Source organism: Schistocerca cancellata, chromosome 3 (assembly GCF_023864275.1).
Source record: "Schistocerca cancellata isolate TAMUIC-IGC-003103 chromosome 3, iqSchCanc2.1, whole genome shotgun sequence".
Classification (NCBI taxonomy): Eukaryota; Metazoa; Arthropoda; class Insecta; order Orthoptera; family Acrididae; genus Schistocerca; species Schistocerca cancellata.
In genome coordinates, this window is record NC_064628.1 from 19,607,189 (window position 1) to 19,626,102 (window position 18,914).

Genomic DNA, 18,914 nt, shown 5'->3' on the forward strand with positions numbered 1-18,914 from the left:
ATTTGTTGTTACGTACACTGCTGCTTTCTTTGGTAATGATCAACAAGAACCAAATAATAGGCTGCGTATGATAGAAGATGTTCTGAACGAGAGTTTAGCAAAAATTTTCCTCAGTTTGAAAATCTTTGCAGACGCTTCTTTAGTACATTATATTCTGCACAGAAATTAGTCATCTTAGATTTAAAAATCTAGTCAATTGCCATGCTTCAATTCTGACTGTATCACTATTAGGCATAAGAATAATACGAATAAAAACATTACATGATATGTATATTCTTCCACGTTTGTTGTTGTCTCACTCTAGTTTCGTATTTTATTAGGCAGACAGGATTTAAATGAGATAGCAGCAAATACGAAAGAATGCATGGTAAAATGTTTATATTCGTATTATTCTTATGGTGAAGAGAATACTGCGTGTGATTCACAATTCATAAAAGTTCCTATTAGCAACCATCTCTTCTCACAGGTAGGAAAAAATTCAGAACGTAGAGTTGGCCATATTGACAAACATCCCAAACAGTCTTGCCAGTCGGATTTTCGTAGTACATAGAAATGCTGCTACATTCGAAGATGAACAATACGGAATTTGTATTTACTTCGTCGGATAATGTACGAAAATGCAGTGGTTCGAAACTCGGGGCGGAGAAAAAAGCTCGTCTTCCACCTTTTTTTAATTTTTTTACTGATGCAGAGGTTTTGGCGCCAGTATTTATCTTTGTGCCTGCAAAGCATGCGCGTGTAGCGCTACACATATTCGAAGGCAGAAGTTAGTTGTGGCGGCACCTACCAACATTTTTCAGAACTTCCACTTACTTTGCACTCGATTCTAAGCCGCAGGCGGTTTTTTGTATTACAGAAAACGGAAAAAAAGTGCGGCTTAGATTCAAGTAAATACTGTAATATTTGCTAATAGCATTTGCAACTCAGCTGACATAGTTGGCGCAGTAGTCACGTCATTTTTCATATTTAGTCTGACCAGGCCTGTTGAATCATGAGCTGATGCACTTGATGTATGGCATACCAATCGCAATGGTAGATTATTCGATGGTAGCCACTGTTGGGCTGTGTTGGAGCATGCATCATTTTGCGGAGCAAAACCCATGGTCATATTTGGTTTGTATTTGAGCAGTGGTTGAGAGTTATTACAATGATTACACGATGATACACGTCATTCACGCTAATTCTTGAGGTGTGATCTGGAGAAGCAGGTGATGTGGTGCAACCAATGCATGATGGCTGCATTGTTACTGCATATTATCATGATAGAGTAAGAAACATCTCCCCATCACATTATGTGGTTGTTGTAGAGGACCAGTATGGCAGCTTTACTTATTAGTCATTGCTAACTTACTTATTTGGGTTATTACACTGCTAAAAGTCACGATTCGCTCATCACTTTTCTTCATTCTCCATACGTTCCACAAATGTAGCAAAATCCTTGTGGTTCTACCTATATGTCGCTAAGAATATTGTAAGAATGATTCTAAAGTTTCAAGACATTTGCGGATTCTCAGCTCTTGCTTCTAAAATGCGCTAGTTTGTGGAACCAATTTTGACACAATTCTTGTATGGTGTTTCTTCCCCTGTAGTCATAAATACTGGTCATAAAATCCTGACACAAATAAGATTGCTTTTTAGACGAAAACTCGTTAAAAATTGTTGTTTCATTCACTAAAGGTCACTTGGTATGTGCTTAAACTCAGACATTTTACATCTCCCACAAGAGCACTTGCGACAACATTCATCTCTTAGTTTTCAGTCATATCCTCAGGGAATGGTTTTTAGAATTATTTATGAAGTCCATAGGATGCATCCATTGTGTCTCTTGTGTATGTCAAATTTCTCTTCAGTCACAATAATTTTTATATTGTCATCTCTGTCTACAAAGTAGTTTGGCTTATCTTGATTTTTCCTTTCATGGTCGACTCAAACATGTTGATGACACATTTCTATTTGTAAATAACTACCTGTTTGTGTAATACAGTATCAGTATTAGAAACAATTTTTCTCCAATTTCAGATTTCTATTATTTTTTCAATTGTTTCTGCTTTTAAAGTGGACATTTTACTGTTCAATTCTGTCTCAGTCATAGGTTCAACATTTCCTTGTTTTTCTTCTCTATCAGTGATTCAAATGTATCATTAATGTTATTTAACTGAACATATATACATGCATCATTTGTGATCAGATTGTCTATTTCTACTTTAATGTTTTTAATTTCTTCGTTCAGAACCTCTACCTTTTGTATACAGGATTATTTTCCTTGCTTATTCTGCTACCCTGTCTCAATTTATCTATCAATTTTGCTACTCTGTTCCTCAATATAGTTATGTGTTATTAGATGTTGATTAGATATTTGTGTGTTCCTAAGTTCTTAAATTACTTCTTTCGACTGTCAGACATCTTAGGGCATTCCATATTACGTCAAATTGCAATATGCTGATAGTACCTCCATCTGATGCCCTTATATCAGCATTTGGAAATAATTTTGCTTCACTGTCCACACCGCGATGTTCACACTTCGGATTCAGCTGATGCTTTCTTGCCATGCTAACTTCACTCCTTCAATCCTTTTTGTTTGGCGCCCTAATATACCCCATATATAGACGCATCAACCACCTTTCTCTCCCTAACCATTATTATTGTGGAAACTACATGGCGATAAGCAACATTACTGTCAGTCGACTCAGACCACACACAAGTGATCTCTGATGGACAGTATGGCTCGTTGCTTCAACCAGTCTAGATACAGCTCTGTTGTTCCATCTTTGTTAGGATAAAGTGGGTTTTGGTATTGTGTATTCGACATCCCATCCATGGTAGAGTACTACACTGCTGACCTACAACAACTGTGTTTGCATAGCTACTGTTATTACACAGCTACAATACTGCCTTTGTGTCTGCAGTGTTGGGCATTTCACACATCCAGACAGCAGTTATGATGCCACGATCCCCAGTGTTACTGATAAGATCCACCATGCACCGCAAGTTATCAGATGGGTTAGTGATACTCTTTCTATGACAGTGCTCCACTAGTGAAGAACAGTGATGGACTATAGAGTGCAATGGACAACCTCCTCTGTGAATCCGCAATGGACTCTGCTTTGCTCAAAAACTGGGACACTTTCGAGCCATGTCAATCTGACCAGTCGGATTTGCATTTATTCATTTTGGCTGATATATCATCCGTAATGTACACAAATTAGGTCACTTGACACCTCATGCAGCTGGCTGTATTTTCTTCTAACTTGCCTACTGTGTATCAGGTTGTGCCAAGTGTGGTGCCAAATTGCACAGCTTTTCTTCTTCTATGGATGTTGCCATGTCGACTTACTAAGACTGTGGTCCTCCATAGTCAAAAGCATTTGTGCTCCAAGTAACATCATCAGTGGTGGCAAAATAGATGTCATACTGCTTAGTCACTCAGGTGAACACATTGATACATCACACATACCCACCCTCGGACAATGAATACTAGACCAAGTCAACACTCTTTTGCTGCCTCTGACACTCCCATATTTAAGTCGTAAAACTTTTGCAACCATGGAATCAGTCATCCACTGAAACATAGTTGCATCTCATACCCAATGACATGCTATGGATATTATGGATCTTTGAGCTTCGCCCCCGCCCCCCCCCCCCCCCCCAACTTCAACTGGCCATTGTTGCCTGTGAGTAAGAGCCTCAATCTTGCAGATAGAATATTTTCCATCGTTTGACATCGACAATGTATTAATAATGCAGCCAGTAATGGTCTCAGACATGTGCGGCATCTGCAGTGGGAGCATAACCAACCTGCTACCTACCATGAGCAAAGCTGATCTCCCTCAACCTTTGCTGACCCTGGTGTGTCCACCGCCAGCCAGAGTGACGACCTATGCATCATCACAACAAACTCCCACCTATCTACCAACCATGGCACACCCACAGCTGTGAAAAATCTGCTGGTAGCTCGCATGATTTGGTGACTTCAGTCGTATCTATCTTCCACCATGTGACTACCTAGCCTTGATACATGGTTCGTAGCAGGCAGCCCAAACCATGCAGGATATCAAAGTCACCTATATGCTTGGAACAATGACATCAGTGCTCTCCCACCTGCTCTCATCATGACAATGGACTCTTCATTCTCAGTTATATCAACAGCTGAGACTTCCGTTTTGACTACAGCTCAGAAGGTAGTTCTTTGCTGTCTTCTTCTCCATACCCAATGCCTTCCTGCTCAGTGGTCCAGCTTCACGTAACAAATAACTCTATAATTCTTTGGATTTCAGACTAGCATGCAGGACCTGGGTTTTGATAGCATTTTCATATGGACATTCATTGTTCTGGATTTCAGTGAGCCTGTACTCGGCACAGACTTCCTTCAAAACTTCTGCTTGGTTCAATGCAGCAGCTCTCAGACTCTCACTGTTAGCGCCCGATCTATTCCAAGTGTCATCAACCACACTCCCTTGGACCCCAGCACAATAGAGCTGTCCACTTTACACAACAGCTTCCGCCACATCCCAAAATACCTGATGGCTACTGGTGCCTTCAGTACTGCCTTCACACCACTGATCACATTTAGAGACTACAGCAGCTCTCTTTGGACTCACACTTGAGGAACATCCGTCTGCAACACGAAAATGATGCCATCAACTCAAGCTCTCATCGACGAGAACATTACCCGCAGATGTAAACTCATGTCAGAGATGCAATCCACTTTTGAATGTATTAAAGACGGTCTCTTACACTATGGATGCGATTCTGCAACAGGAAGTGGTAGACTTTCAAGAACCACTCTTTTCTTTTCCTCTCGCAAGCTCTTACCTTTGCAGTGTAAGTAGTCAGTATGTGATGCATAGCTATTAGCAGTTTATGAAGCAGTACGTTACTTCCACCAAGACATGAAGGGCCGTTCTCTGATTATTTGCTTGGATCACTCACCATTCACAGACTATCTGAAACCCCTCCAACGACATCTGCTCATAAAAATGTTGGCACTTACATTACATTGTACCATCTACGTCCATCATATGAAATGCATGGGAAACTTCATGGCATCCATCAATAACATGTGATCCCACTCTGACTATGACCAGTTTGTGGAAGTGCAGTGGCAAGACCAGCAGTTACAGGCTCTTCTTCACGACTCCTCCATGAACCTCGAGATCGAACTTCGGCCCATTCATGTAAGACTCATCTGATCCTCTGTGATGTCTCGCAAAAATGGAAATGCCGCCTTGCTCCTCAAATGTCACATCATCTTTGACCAGTTACATAACTTTCACCTGCCTGTATATGTCTACCTACATGCCTGGTAACAGGCTCTTTGCTATGGCCTAACACGAAGGACGACTGTAAGCTCTGAATTCATGTATGTGTTCCACGCCAAAGGAGCGAGGTATCAGGCCATACACAACCACCCCTAGATCACTCTTAAATCCCAAAAGGACGTTCAACGTGTGTATTGCCAGTCTCGTGGGTCTGCTGCCCATCTCTGATGGCTGTCGTTACATTCTGTCAGTGACTGACTTCTTCAGTTGATGGATGGAAGTTATACTGCTAAGGACATTACGGCTGAATACACTGGCAAAGCCTTTATTGTCAGTTGGATTTCAGGCTACAGTTGTCCCATAATCATAACGACTGACCAAGGCCAGCAGTTGGAATCAACCCTTTTCCTCGAGTTGTGCAGCATGAGTGGCATTCACGGATTTAGAATTACAGCGTATCATCCTCAGAGCAATGGGATCATTGACTGGTGGCATCACACCTTAAAGACAGCTGTCATGAGGCACGGTGCGCTCTCGGCTCCATGGGTACTCTTGAGAGTGCGTACGAGCCCCAAACGTGATCGTGGAGCTACAGTCACTGAAATTTTGTATGTCGAAGAGCTCTCCTCACCTGCTGTGTTCCAGCAACGATTGACTATGCCATCCGACATGAACAAACTGCTTTTTGTGAGAAAAACACCACATCGTCAACCTCCACTTAACTCCCCTTCTTTCTTGCTCTGCACCTCAGGTATTGCTCCACAAGGCTTTAAAATAATGCAAGTTTATGATGTCACTTGTTGACACAATCCGACCAGCTTTGCAACCCCCAAACACGGCCCCCCTTGGAGTACTTTGATGGGACAACCATACCTATTATGTACTGCTACGTGGTAAACTTATGACAACATCTGTCAATCGCCTTAAGCTTGTATGGACTCTGCAAGAACCTTTACTTGACAATGACCCTTTCTAACTAACCTCCACAATCTCTTAGATGACTCGATCCCTCCTGGTGACACATCCCTGGCTTTTGAGTTGCACCTTGATGATCACAGTTTTCTTCCTGAAGACCATAACAACACTGATCAACAATGACCATCCCCCTGAAGGGCAGCATTCAGACTGCCAGACCGCATATGTCTCTATCAGCTTTCACTTCAAGGGAATTTTTAAGACACTGCAGTGGGTCTCACATTCCACTTCTCTGCAGAAGGTTGTGCTCACCATCATGGCTCCCCACCTGCCCTCTTCAGATCATGCATTCTCACTGGCGCCATTGCAGATATAGCTGTAATATATACTGTAATATTTGCTAATAGCATTTGCAACTCAGCTGACATAGTTGGCGCAGTAGTCACGTCATTTTTCATATTTAGTCTGACCAGGCCTGTTGAATCATGAGCTGATGCACTTGATGTATGGCATACCAATCGCAATGGTAGATTATTCGATGGTAGCCACTGTTGGGCTGTGTTGGAGCATGCATCATTTTGCGGAGCAAAACCCATGGTCATATTTGGTTTGTATTTGAGCAGTGGTTGAGAGTTATTACAATGATTACACGATGATACACGTCATTCACGCTAATTCTTGAGGTGTGATCTGGAGAAGCAGGTGATGTGGTGCAACCAATGCATGATGGCTGCATTGTTACTGCATATTATCATGATAGAGTAAGAAACATCTCCCCATCACATTATGTGGTTGTTGTAGAGGACCAGTATGGCAGCTTTACTTATTAGTCATTGCTAACTTACTTATTTGGGTTATTACACTGCTAAAAGTCACGATTCGCTCATCACTTTTCTTCATTCTCCATACGTTCCACAAATGTAGCAAAATCCTTGTGGTTCTACCTATATGTCGCTAAGAATATTGTAAGAATGATTCTAAAGTTTCAAGACATTTGCGGATTCTCAGCTCTTGCTTCTAAAATGCGCTAGTTTGTGGAACCAATTTTGACACAATTCTTGTATGGTGTTTCTTCCCCTGTAGTCATAAATACTGGTCATAAAATCCTGACACAAATAAGATTGCTTTTTAGACGAAAACTCGTTAAAAATTGTTGTTTCATTCACTAAAGGTCACTTGGTATGTGCTTAAACTCAGACATTTTACATCTCCCACAAGAGCACTTGCGACAACATTCATCTCTTAGTTTTCAGTCATATCCTCAGGGAATGGTTTTTAGAATTATTTATGAAGTCCATAGGATGCATCCATTGTGTCTCTTGTGTATGTCAAATTTCTCTTCAGTCACAATAATTTTTATATTGTCATCTCTGTCTACAAAGTAGTTTGGCTTATCTTGATTTTTCCTTTCATGGTCGACTCAAACATGTTGATGACACATTTCTATTTGTAAATAACTACCTGTTTGTGTAATACAGTATCAGTATTAGAAACAATTTTTCTCCAATTTCAGATTTCTATTATTTTTTCAATTGTTTCTGCTTTTAAAGTGGACATTTTACTGTTCAATTCTGTCTCAGTCATAGGTTCAACATTTCCTTGTTTTTCTTCTCTATCAGTGATTCAAATGTATCATTAATGTTATTTAACTGAACATATATACATGCATCATTTGTGATCAGATTGTCTATTTCTACTTTAATGTTTTTAATTTCTTCGTTCAGAACCTCTACCTTTTGTATACAGGATTATTTTCCTTGCTTATTCTGCTACCCTGTCTCAATTTATCTATCAATTTTGCTACTCTGTTCCTCAATATAGTTATGTGTTATTAGATGTTGATTAGATATTTGTGTGTTCCTAAGTTCTTAAATTACTTCTTTCGACTGTCAGACATCTTAGGGCATTCCATATTACGTCAAATTGCAATATGCTGATAGTACCTCCATCTGATGCCCTTATATCAGCATTTGGAAATAATTTTGCTTCACTGTCCACACCGCGATGTTCACACTTCGGATTCAGCTGATGCTTTCTTGCCATGCTAACTTCACTCCTTCAATCCTTTTTGTTTGGCGCCCTAATATACCCCATATATAGACGCATCAACCACCTTTCTCTCCCTAACCATTATTATTGTGGAAACTACATGGCGATAAGCAACATTACTGTCAGTCGACTCAGACCACACACAAGTGATCTCTGATGGACAGTATGGCTCGTTGCTTCAACCAGTCTAGATACAGCTCTGTTGTTCCATCTTTGTTAGAATAAAGTGGGTTTTGGTATTGTGTATTCGACATCCCATCTATGGTAGAGTACTACACTGCTGACCTACAACAACTGTGTTTGCATAGCTACTGTTATTACACAGCTACAATACTGCCTTTGTGTCTGCAGTGTTGGGCATTTCACACATCCAGACAGCAGTTATGATGCCACGATCCCCAGTGTTACTGATAAGATCCACCATGCACTGCAAGTTATCAGATGGGTTAGTGATACTCTTTCTATGACAGTGCTCCACTAGTGAAGAACAGTGATGGACTATAGAGTGCAATGGACAACCTCCTCTGTGAATCCGCAATGGACTCTGCTTTGCTCAAAAACTGGGACACTTTCGAGCCATGTCAATCTGACCAGTCGGATTTGCATTTATTCATTTTGGCTGATATATCATCCGTAATGTACACAAATTAGGTCACTTGACACCTCATGCAGCTGGCTGTATTTTCTTCTAACTTGCCTACTGTGTATCAGGTTGTGCCAAGTGTGGTGCCAAATTGCACAGCTTTTCTTCTTCTATGGATGTTGCCATGTCGACTTACTAAGACTGTGGTCCTCCATAGTCAAAAGCATTTGTGCTCCAAGTAACATCATCAGTGGTGGCAAAATAGATGTCATACTGCTTAGTCACTCAGGTGAACACATTGATACATCACACATACCCACCCTCGGACAATGAATACTAGACCAAGTCAACACTCTTTTGCTGCCTCTGACACTCCCATATTTAAGTCGTAAAACTTTTGCAACCATGGAATCAGTCATCCACTGAAACATAGTTGCATCTCATACCCAATGACATGCTATGGATATTATGGATCTTTGAGCTTCGCCCCCGCCCCCCCCCCCCCAACTTCAACTGGCCATTGTTGCCTGTGAGTAAGAGCCTCAATCTTGCAGATAGAATATTTTCCATCGTTTGACATCGACAATGTATTAATAATGCAGCCAGTAATGGTCTCAGACATGTGCGGCATCTGCAGTGGGAGCACAACCAACCTGCTACCTACCATGAGCAAAGCTGATCTCCCTCAACCTTTGCTGACCCTGGTGTGTCCACCGCCAGCCAGAGTGACGACCTATGCATCATCACAACAAACTCCCACCTATCTACCAACCATGGCACACCCACAGCTGTGAAAAATCTGCTGGTAGCTCGCATGATTTGGTGACTTCAGTCGTATCTATCTTCCACCATGTGACTACCTAGCCTTGATACATGGTTCGTAGCAGGCAGCACAAACCATGCAGGATATCAAAGTCACCTATATGCTTGGAACAATGACATCAGTGCTCTCCCACCTGCTCTCATCATGACAATGGACTCTTCATTCTCAGTTATATCAACAGCTGAGACTTCCGTTTTGACTACAGCTCAGAAGGTAGTTCTTTGCTGTCTTCTTCTCCATACCCAATGCCTTCCTGCTCAGTGGTCCAGCTTCACGTAACAAATAACTCTATAATTCTTTGGATTTCAGACTAGCATGCAGGACCTGGGTTTTGATAGCATTTTCATATGGACATTCATTGTTCTGGATTTCAGTGAGCCTGTACTCGGCACAGACTTCCTTCAAAACTTCTGCTTGGTTCAATGCAGCAGCTCTCAGACTCTCACTGTTAGCGCCCGATCTATTCCAAGTGTCATCAACCACACTCCCTTGGACCCCAGCACAATAGAGCTGTCCACTTTACACAACAGCTTCCGCCACATCCCAAAATGCCTGATGGCTACTGGTGCCTTCAGGACTGCCTTCACACCACCGATCACATTTAGAGACTACAGCAGCTCTCTTTGGACTCACACTTGAGGAACATCCGTCTGCAACACGAAAATGATGCCATCAACTCAAGCTCTCATCGACGAGAACATTACCCGCAGATGTAAACTCATGTCAGAGATGCAATCCACTTTTGAATGTATTGAAGACGGTCTCTTACACTATGGATGCGATTCTGCAACAGGAAGTGGTAGACTTTCAAGAACCACTCTTTTCTTTTCCTCTCGCAAGCTCTTACCTTTGCAGTGTAAGTAGTCAGTATGTGATGCATAGCTATTAGCAGTTTATGAAGCAGTACGTTACTTCCACCAAGACATGAAGGGCCGTTCTCTGATTATTTGCTTGGATCACTCACCATTCACAGACTATCTGAAACCCCTCCAACGACATCTGCTCATAAAAATGTTGGCACTTACATTACATTGTACCATCTACGTCCATCATATGAAAGGCATGGGAAACTTCATGGCATCCATCAATAACATGTGATCCCACTCTGACTATGACCAGTTTGTGGAAGTGCAGTGGCAAGACCAGCAGTTACAGGCTCTTCTTCACGACTCCTCCATGAACCTCGACATCGAACTTCGGCCCATTCATGTAAGACTCATCTGATCCTCTGTGATGTCTCGCAAAAATGGAAATGCCGCCTTGCTCCTCAAATGTCACATCATCTTTGACCAGTTACATAACTTTCACCTGCCTGTATATGTCTACCTACATGCCTGGTAACAGGCTCTTTGCTATGGCCTAACATGAAGGACGACTGTAAGCTCTGAATTCATGTATGTGTTCCACGCCAAAGGAGCGAGGTATCAGGCCATACACAACCACCCCTAGATCACTCTTAAATCCCAAAAGGACGTTCAACGTGTGTATTGCCAGTCTCGTGGGTCTGCTGCCCATCTCTGATGGCTGTCGTTACATTCTGTCAGTGACTGACTTCTTCAGTTGATGGATGGAAGTTATACTGCTAAGGACATTACGGCTGAATACACTGGCAAAGCCTTTATTGTCAGTTGGATTTCAGGCTACAGTTGTCCCATAATCATAACGACCGACCAAGGCCAGCATTTGGAATCAACCCTTTTCCTCGAGTTGTGCAGCATGAGTGGCATTCATGGATTTAGAATTACAGCGTATCATCCTCAGAGCAATGGGATCATTGACTGGTGGCATCACACCTTAAAGACAGCTGTCATGAGGCACGGTGCGCTCTCGGCTCCATGGGTACTCTTGAGAGTGCGTACGAGCCCCAAACGTGATCGTGGAGCTACAGTCACTGAAATTTTGTATGTCGAAGAGCTCTCCTCACCTGCTGTGTTCCAGCAACGATTGACTATGCCATCCAACATGAACAAACTGGTTTTTGTGAGAAAAACACCACATCGTCAACCTCCACTTAACTCCCCTTCTTTCTTGCTCTGCACTTCAGGTATTGCGCCACAAGGCTTTAAAATAATGCAAGTTTATGATGTCACATGTTGACGCAATCCGACCAGCTTTGCAACCCCCAAACACGGGCCCCCTTAGAGTACTTTGATGGGACAACCATACCTATGATGTACTGCTACATGGTAAACTTATGACAACATCTGTCAATCGCCTTAAGCTGGCATGGACTCTGCAAGAACCTTTACTTGACAATGACCCTTTCTAACCAACCTCCACAATCTCTTAGATGGTTCGATCCCTCCTGGTGACACATCCCTGGCTTTTGAGTAGCACCTCGATGATCACAATTTTCTTCCTGAAGACCATAACAACATTTATCAACAATGACCATCCCCCTGAAGGGTAGCATTCAGACTGCCAGATCGCGTATGTCTCTATCACCTTTCACTTCAAGAGAATTTTTAAGATACTGCAGTGGGTCTAACTTTCCACTTCTCTGATGAAGGTTGTGCTCACTTTCATGGCTCCCCACCTGCCCTCTTCAGATCATGCATTCTCACTGGCACCATTGCAGATATAGCTCTGTTGCACCACCGTTGTTATAATAAAGTGTATGATTGTTGGGGTACTGGTTGTGTTATTGTACATTCCAGATCCCATCCGTAGTAAAGCACTACACTTACATTTTCCATACTACACTCCTGGAAATGGAAAAAAGAACACATTGACACCGGTGTGTCAGACCCACCATACTTGCTCCGGACACAGCGAGAGGGCTGTACAAACAATGATCACACGCACGGCACAGCGGACACACCAGGAACCGCGGTGTTGGCCGTCGAATGGCGCTAGCTGCGCAGCATTTGTGCACCGCCGCCGTCAGTGTCAGCCAGTTTGCCGTGGCATACGGAGCTCCATCGCAGTCTTTAACACTGGTAGCATGCCGCGACAGCGTGGACGTGAATCGTATGTGCAGTTGACGGACTTTGAGCGAGGGCGTATAGTGGGCATGCGGGAGGCCGGGTGGACGTACCGCCGAATTGCTCAACACGTGGGGCGTGAGGTCTCCACAGTATATTGTATCTCATGGTGAATATATCTTTCTACTGCTACTGTGCACACTGTTTCCACAGAGTTTTTTTTTTCTTGCAATTATTTCACCCTCACCTTTAATTTACATGTATTTTCCATAAAACATGATTTGGGCAGGCACTTCTGTTGCTGCTGCTCAAATGTTCATGTTTTGTCTTATCTTTAGTGTCGTGTAAATTTTGAATGTTATGTGAGAACTGTTGTTGTGTCTCTGCTGTGAAGAAGTGTGTGTGTGTGTGTGTGTGTGTGTGTGTGTGTGTAAGTTTCTGTATGTTTATTTGGTTATTCATGGTACAATCACTGATGAATGATGTTGTTCTCTTCTATGAATTATGATGTTTTGTTAATGTATTCTGCCTTGTTCATAAGGACCAAAGTATTGCTGCATTTCGTTCTTTTAGGTTTTGTTTAGTTTTCTGGATATGTTTTGTACTGTTGTTTTAGTTTTTGAGTTGATGGACAGTCAGAATGACAAAAAAGTTCACAAAATTTAATTTCCAGGTGAGCAGTCGAAAGAAACGAAACAAAATGCACATGTTATAACTTTTAGGTGTTGAAACACGTCTGGGTTAACGAAAAGAAACCCAAATATTAAATTGCAAACACAGAAAAACATAAAGAAGAGATTGCAATCTGAACAAGATGATTCTAGAAAAGCAAAAATGTATCAAAATATAGGAATGGTATGCAATGGATGCATGCTGAAATCAGTGCTACGTAATGCCAAATGCCTACATGTTTGATAAAGGTATGAATACTGATTGTAACCAAAGTGTTCAATGACATTTGTATAGCAAGCGTTAAATGAATTTGATGCATAAACTACACAATTAGAATAAGCTAACATGGAATGTCAGCATTCATAATTTGACAAATAAGGAAAGAACTTACAATGAACTTAACCTGCATGAATACTTAGTACAGATGAATTAGGGCTATGTCTGGGATTAAAAGTTTCATTTATCTGAAACTGATAAAAATAAATGGATGAGTATTTAATGTGTAATTCTACAAAGAGGTTGCAGAAAAAGTATTTTCAGTATGTTACAAATATTGATTGTTTAGCATGACATCATTTGTTTATCGAGAGGGATATGAGGTGTGGCGTATCACTTCATTGACATGATATGTTCTCAATGTTTACTGTACCAATGAATGATGATTGCCACACATACTGTTAATTTTTATTAGTAAGTTTAGTGAATTTGGATATGCATAGTGTGCATAAAATTTTTATTGTTTGGGCATGTTGATGCATGTGATGGAAGCAGCATTCCTGCTAGAAGGAGTGGCATTGGCATATGGTGACAATTTGTGGCACCTGCTGGTTTGGCAATTACTCGCCTCAAATACATGCTGCAGTTCATGGAATAGCACACAGCACTAGGTTGGAAGAATGGATGGTCCCATAGTGCTTAGAGCCATTTGAAGAATAGATGTTATGTCTTCAAAAAGTGATTTCTGTTATTTGGTAGCTTGTTGGACATAGATAAACACAATTTTTCTCTCAAACACAGGCCAAACTGCACAGGAGACGAATCCACAAGAGAAGAAAGAAGCTATCAAGATGGAGATATACTCCTGACAAGCAAGTCAGTAATTTCTGATCCATACCCATCAGTATCAGAACTATTACATGAAGTTCTCCTCTGAACATTCATCAAATATGGCAGGGAACATACCAAGTGCAATTCTAGTTTACATATTACAGGCATTGTAGCATATAAAAATATAACTACAGCTCTGAAATGATACCTAGATTCAACAAAACCAAATCTTCACATACAATCTCTTTTTCTCTTTTTTATGGGACAATTCAATTAAGCAGTGTTTTATTCCTTTAATTTTATAGCAACTCTCATCTTCCTTAGGAATGTTTTGTGTAATTAACTTGCACTGAGATTGATAGCACTGCAATCAGGAATCAGTAGTTGTAGAAAAACTTTTATTACCTTTTTTGAGTTGATCATGGATGGATTGTTACATATTCCATCTTAAATTTTAAACTGGAATTGTGTCATATCAGCTGGCTTGTTTCCAATTATGTGATCAGTAAGCTACATATATCAGAAAGTGAGGCAGCAAGAAAGTATTATTTTTGGGAAATTTACTTTGCACATATTTTACCATTTGTGACTGGCTGTCACCACATGGTATGTAATATGATTAGAGTAGCCTATCAGTTATGTGTAATATTCTTATTTATAATGTAAATTATTTTTATATGAAAACTGTTATTAACTGTGTACTGATTATTTTATTTTCTGATAATTTGATGTGCCCAGTAACATTGTAAAATATGAGGCAAGGAAAAATATGTATAAGGAAAATTTAACTTCTTTTATTGTCTTTTTACACATATATAGTAACAAAAATGTATATATTTACATCTAAAATGTAAAAATCATATTTATTTATCACAGCATTATTTGTGATCTCCAGATACAGTTACTATTGCCCCACTATTAATGACATTGTTCAGTCAGTGCTATAACGAAAGACCACAAAACTTAGGGCCACTTACTCACAAATCACTAATCATGAAGGTGATGCACTAAAGTCAGAGTTTGTGTCCTGGAACATTTCTACCCAAACACAAATCAACTTTCAAGTGAAGTCCAACTGATAAACTATTTTATATACATTTCCTTTATCCTATACAGTCTTTTAAATATTTGTTAATGTACAGTATTACAATGTGTATAGATATATATTCACAGTATAAAACGGTTATAAATGTACCTAAATAAATGTTGTACATGTATATTACAGTGTTGACTAAAAAAGTATATATCTTGTACTGTGCAAGCTACAAAGAGCTTTTTGAACAGAGAATGACATTTAAAAGAATTTTCATTGCTGTCTTACTGGGTATCCTACCTATGACTTAATGAGTCAAGTTATTGTCGAGAATATATAGGTCATGATGGATTGACAGTTGATGAGTCAGAAGGTCAATTAATGTAGGATAGTAGTTATTTGCAGTTCCATATATAATCCTAATTTCCAATGGTATAACAAACTGCAAATGATTTTATCACACTGATTCCAATCAGCAGTAAAAAACAGCATCAGTTAAAATAGACATATATACGTGTTCTTGTTAATGGGACAGAAATGGGACAGGTACAGTTAAAAGAATTTCATGACCAAGATTGTCATATTTGCCCAGAAACGAAAGATGTCCATGGGGAAGACAGCCAGTACCCCAAGTGTGGAGGGAAAATTACATCTGCTGGGTTACATTAACATACTCTATTGATGCCACATTTCAAAATGTTCTATTACTTGGAAAAATTCAATGTAAAATGAAACATATAGCTTTTTACTAAAATGAATGCAATTAATGCGAACTTGCAGGACTTGGAAAGTCAAAAACACAACATCGAAGACATAGAACTGCATTTGTATGATTTGTAAATGTTCTCATTTACAAGCAGTAAAGAATAGTAGTGTAAGGTATCCAGCTGATGTTTGTATGCAGACAGCAAGAAAATAAAACAAAGCACTGTTGTATGCAAAATATTTTAAACTTTGCTGTTTGCCATGTTCTCAGTTAGTTAATTGAGCCACATTTTCAAGATTACCTCATAATTCCAGTAACTTGACTCATCTAGAAAATACAGAACTGAAACAGAACCACAAAATGAAACAGAAAAGAGTTTTCTTCCCCTGTAATTGAGGAATTGCAGTTGGTATTGGGATGTTGCCTGTGCTGTTCCCTGGTATCACAAGATGATGGGACACCAGTACACACCTAAGGAGGAAAGGACTCTGGTGTTTCCAAGGCAGTTTTCTCTGTTGATATTTACTTTCTCAGAAAAGCGAGTTTAACCGAGAGGAAAATTAGTCTGTGATGTTCTCATCCTGGCTTTAAATTACAGCCACAAGACAGATCAGGAACGGAATAGGCCTAATCTAACTATAGGCCAGGAAAAAGAAATTACAACATCTTTCGATTGCTCAAGGATGTCATTTACAAATTTCTCAGACCATGTTCTAATTCGATAGCCAGTACACGGAAGTAAGTAAATGAAGGTTCCCGTACTTGTTCACAAACGTATGCCGGATCCTCTACGCGCTGGAAAGATACTATGGCACCTAGACCATTCTGATTCAAGGTTCACCAGCACGAAATCAGAACACGTTAAGTTGAGGTGGCTGCTTTTAGTATCGTAAGCGCACTAGGGAGATTGGGCTGTTGAATTCTTAAGAGTCCACTTTTGAAATGGGATTCGTGGCGGCAGGGCCTCCTCTGCTAGACGGGGCAGGCGCAGCCGTCGGCGCGCCACGCGATGGCCGCCTTGTGGTACAGCTTGGCCGGGGGTTCCCCTGCGGGCCCCGCGCCGCTCGCCTCGTCTCCCCGGAACAGGTTGGCGTGCGCCGCGGCTCGGTTGCGGCGCGCGTTCGCCTCGTTCTTGTCGGGACGGCGCTCGGCCGCCTCCTGGTGGTGGTTGTGGTGGTGGTGGTGGTGATGGTGGTGGTGCGCGGCGGCGGCGGCAGAGGGCAGCAGCGGCACCTTGCAGCGCGCCAGCGGCGGCCCCTTGCAGGCGGCGGAGGCGGCGGCCAGCTCGCGGGCGTCGCGGCGCAGGATGCGCACCGCGGCCGCCACCAGCGCCACCAGGATGACAACGCCGCACACCGGCACTGCGATGGTCGCCGCCTTCAGCCACACCTCGCCGCTCGCGTACGCCGTGGATTCGGGCGAGACCGCGCCGCGCGCCGACGCGCTCGCGTTCGCCGCACCACCTGCGGGTTTGTTTACCGTAATTTGGAATGCAAGAAAGAGGACACTGTGTATTTTAGAATGAAGAAAGAGGACGCTCTCAATCTTTTAAATTTATTAAATGGCAAACAAACAAAAAATAAAACCATTACACACATCCCACGTACACTACTGGCCATTAAAATTGCTACACCAAGAAGAAATGCATTGGACGAATATATTATACTAGAACTGACATGTGATTACATTTTCACGCAATTCGGGTGCATTGATCCTGAGAAATCAGCACCCAGAACAGCCACCTCTGGCCGTAATAACGGCCTTGATACGCCTGGGCATTGAGTCAAACTGAGCTTGGATGGCGTGTACAGGTACAGCAGCCCATGCAGCTTCAACACGATACCACAGTTCATCAAGAGTAGTGACTGGCGTATTGTGACGAGCCACTTACTCGGCCACCATTGACAAGACGTTTTCAATTGGCGAGAGATCTGGATAATGTGCTGGCCACGGCAGCAGTCGAACATTTTCAGTATCAAGAAAGGCCCGTACAGGACCTGTAACATGCGGTCGTGCATTATCCTGCTGAAATGTAGGGTTTCGCAGGGATCGAATGAAGGGTAGAGGCACGGGTCGTAACACATCTGAAATGTAACGTCCACTTTTCAAAGTGCCGTCATTGCGAACAAGAGGTGAGCGAGACGTGTAACCAATGTCACCCCATACCATCACACAGGGTGATACGCCAGTATGGCGATGACGAATACACGCTTCCAATGTGTGTTCACCGCGATGTCGCCAAACACGGATGCGACCATCATGATGTTGCAAACAGAACCTAGATTTATCCGAAAAAATGACGTTTTGCCACTCGTGCACCCAGGTTCGTCGTTGAGTACACCATTGCAGGCGCTCCTGTTTGTGATGCAGCGTCAAGGGTAACCGCAGCCATGGTCTCCGAGCTGATAGTCCATGCTGCTGCAAACGTCGTCGAACTGTTCGTGCAGATGGTTGTTGTCTCGCAAACGTCCCCATCTGTTGACTCAGGGATCGAGACGTGGCAGCCATGCGGATAAGATGCCTGTCATCTCGACTGCTAGTGATACCAGGCCATTGGGATCCAGTACGGCGTTCCGTATTACCCTCCTGAACCCACCGATTCCATATTCTGCTAACAGTCATTGGATCTCGACCAACGCGAGCAGCAATGTCGGAATACGATAAACCGCAATCGCGATAGGCTACAATCTGACCTTTATGAAAGTCGGAAACGTGATGGTACACATTTCTCCTCCTTACACGAGGCATCACAACAACGTTCCACCAGGCAACGCCGGTCAAGTGCTGTTTGTGTATGAGAAATCGGATGGAAACTTTCCTCATGTCAGCGCGTTGTAGGTGTCGCCACTGGCGCCAACCTTGTGTGAATGCTCACAAAAGCTAATCATTTGCATATCACAGCAT

General features: G+C 42.0%; 1 protein-coding gene across 1 annotated transcript in view; it reads right to left on the reverse strand.

Moving 5' to 3' along the window:
* Positions 1–15,049: 15,049 nt before the first annotated feature.
* The window catches only part of LOC126176809 (BMP and activin membrane-bound inhibitor homolog), a 305,176-nt gene continuing 301,311 nt past the window's right edge, over positions 15,050–18,914 (reverse strand). Inside the window, exon 4 of the mRNA XM_049923989.1 lies at positions 15,050–17,473. Within this exon, the coding sequence (XP_049779946.1) occupies positions 16,983–17,473 (491 nt within the window). The 3' untranslated portion in view covers positions 15,050–16,982. The remainder of the gene's footprint in view (positions 17,474–18,914) is intronic.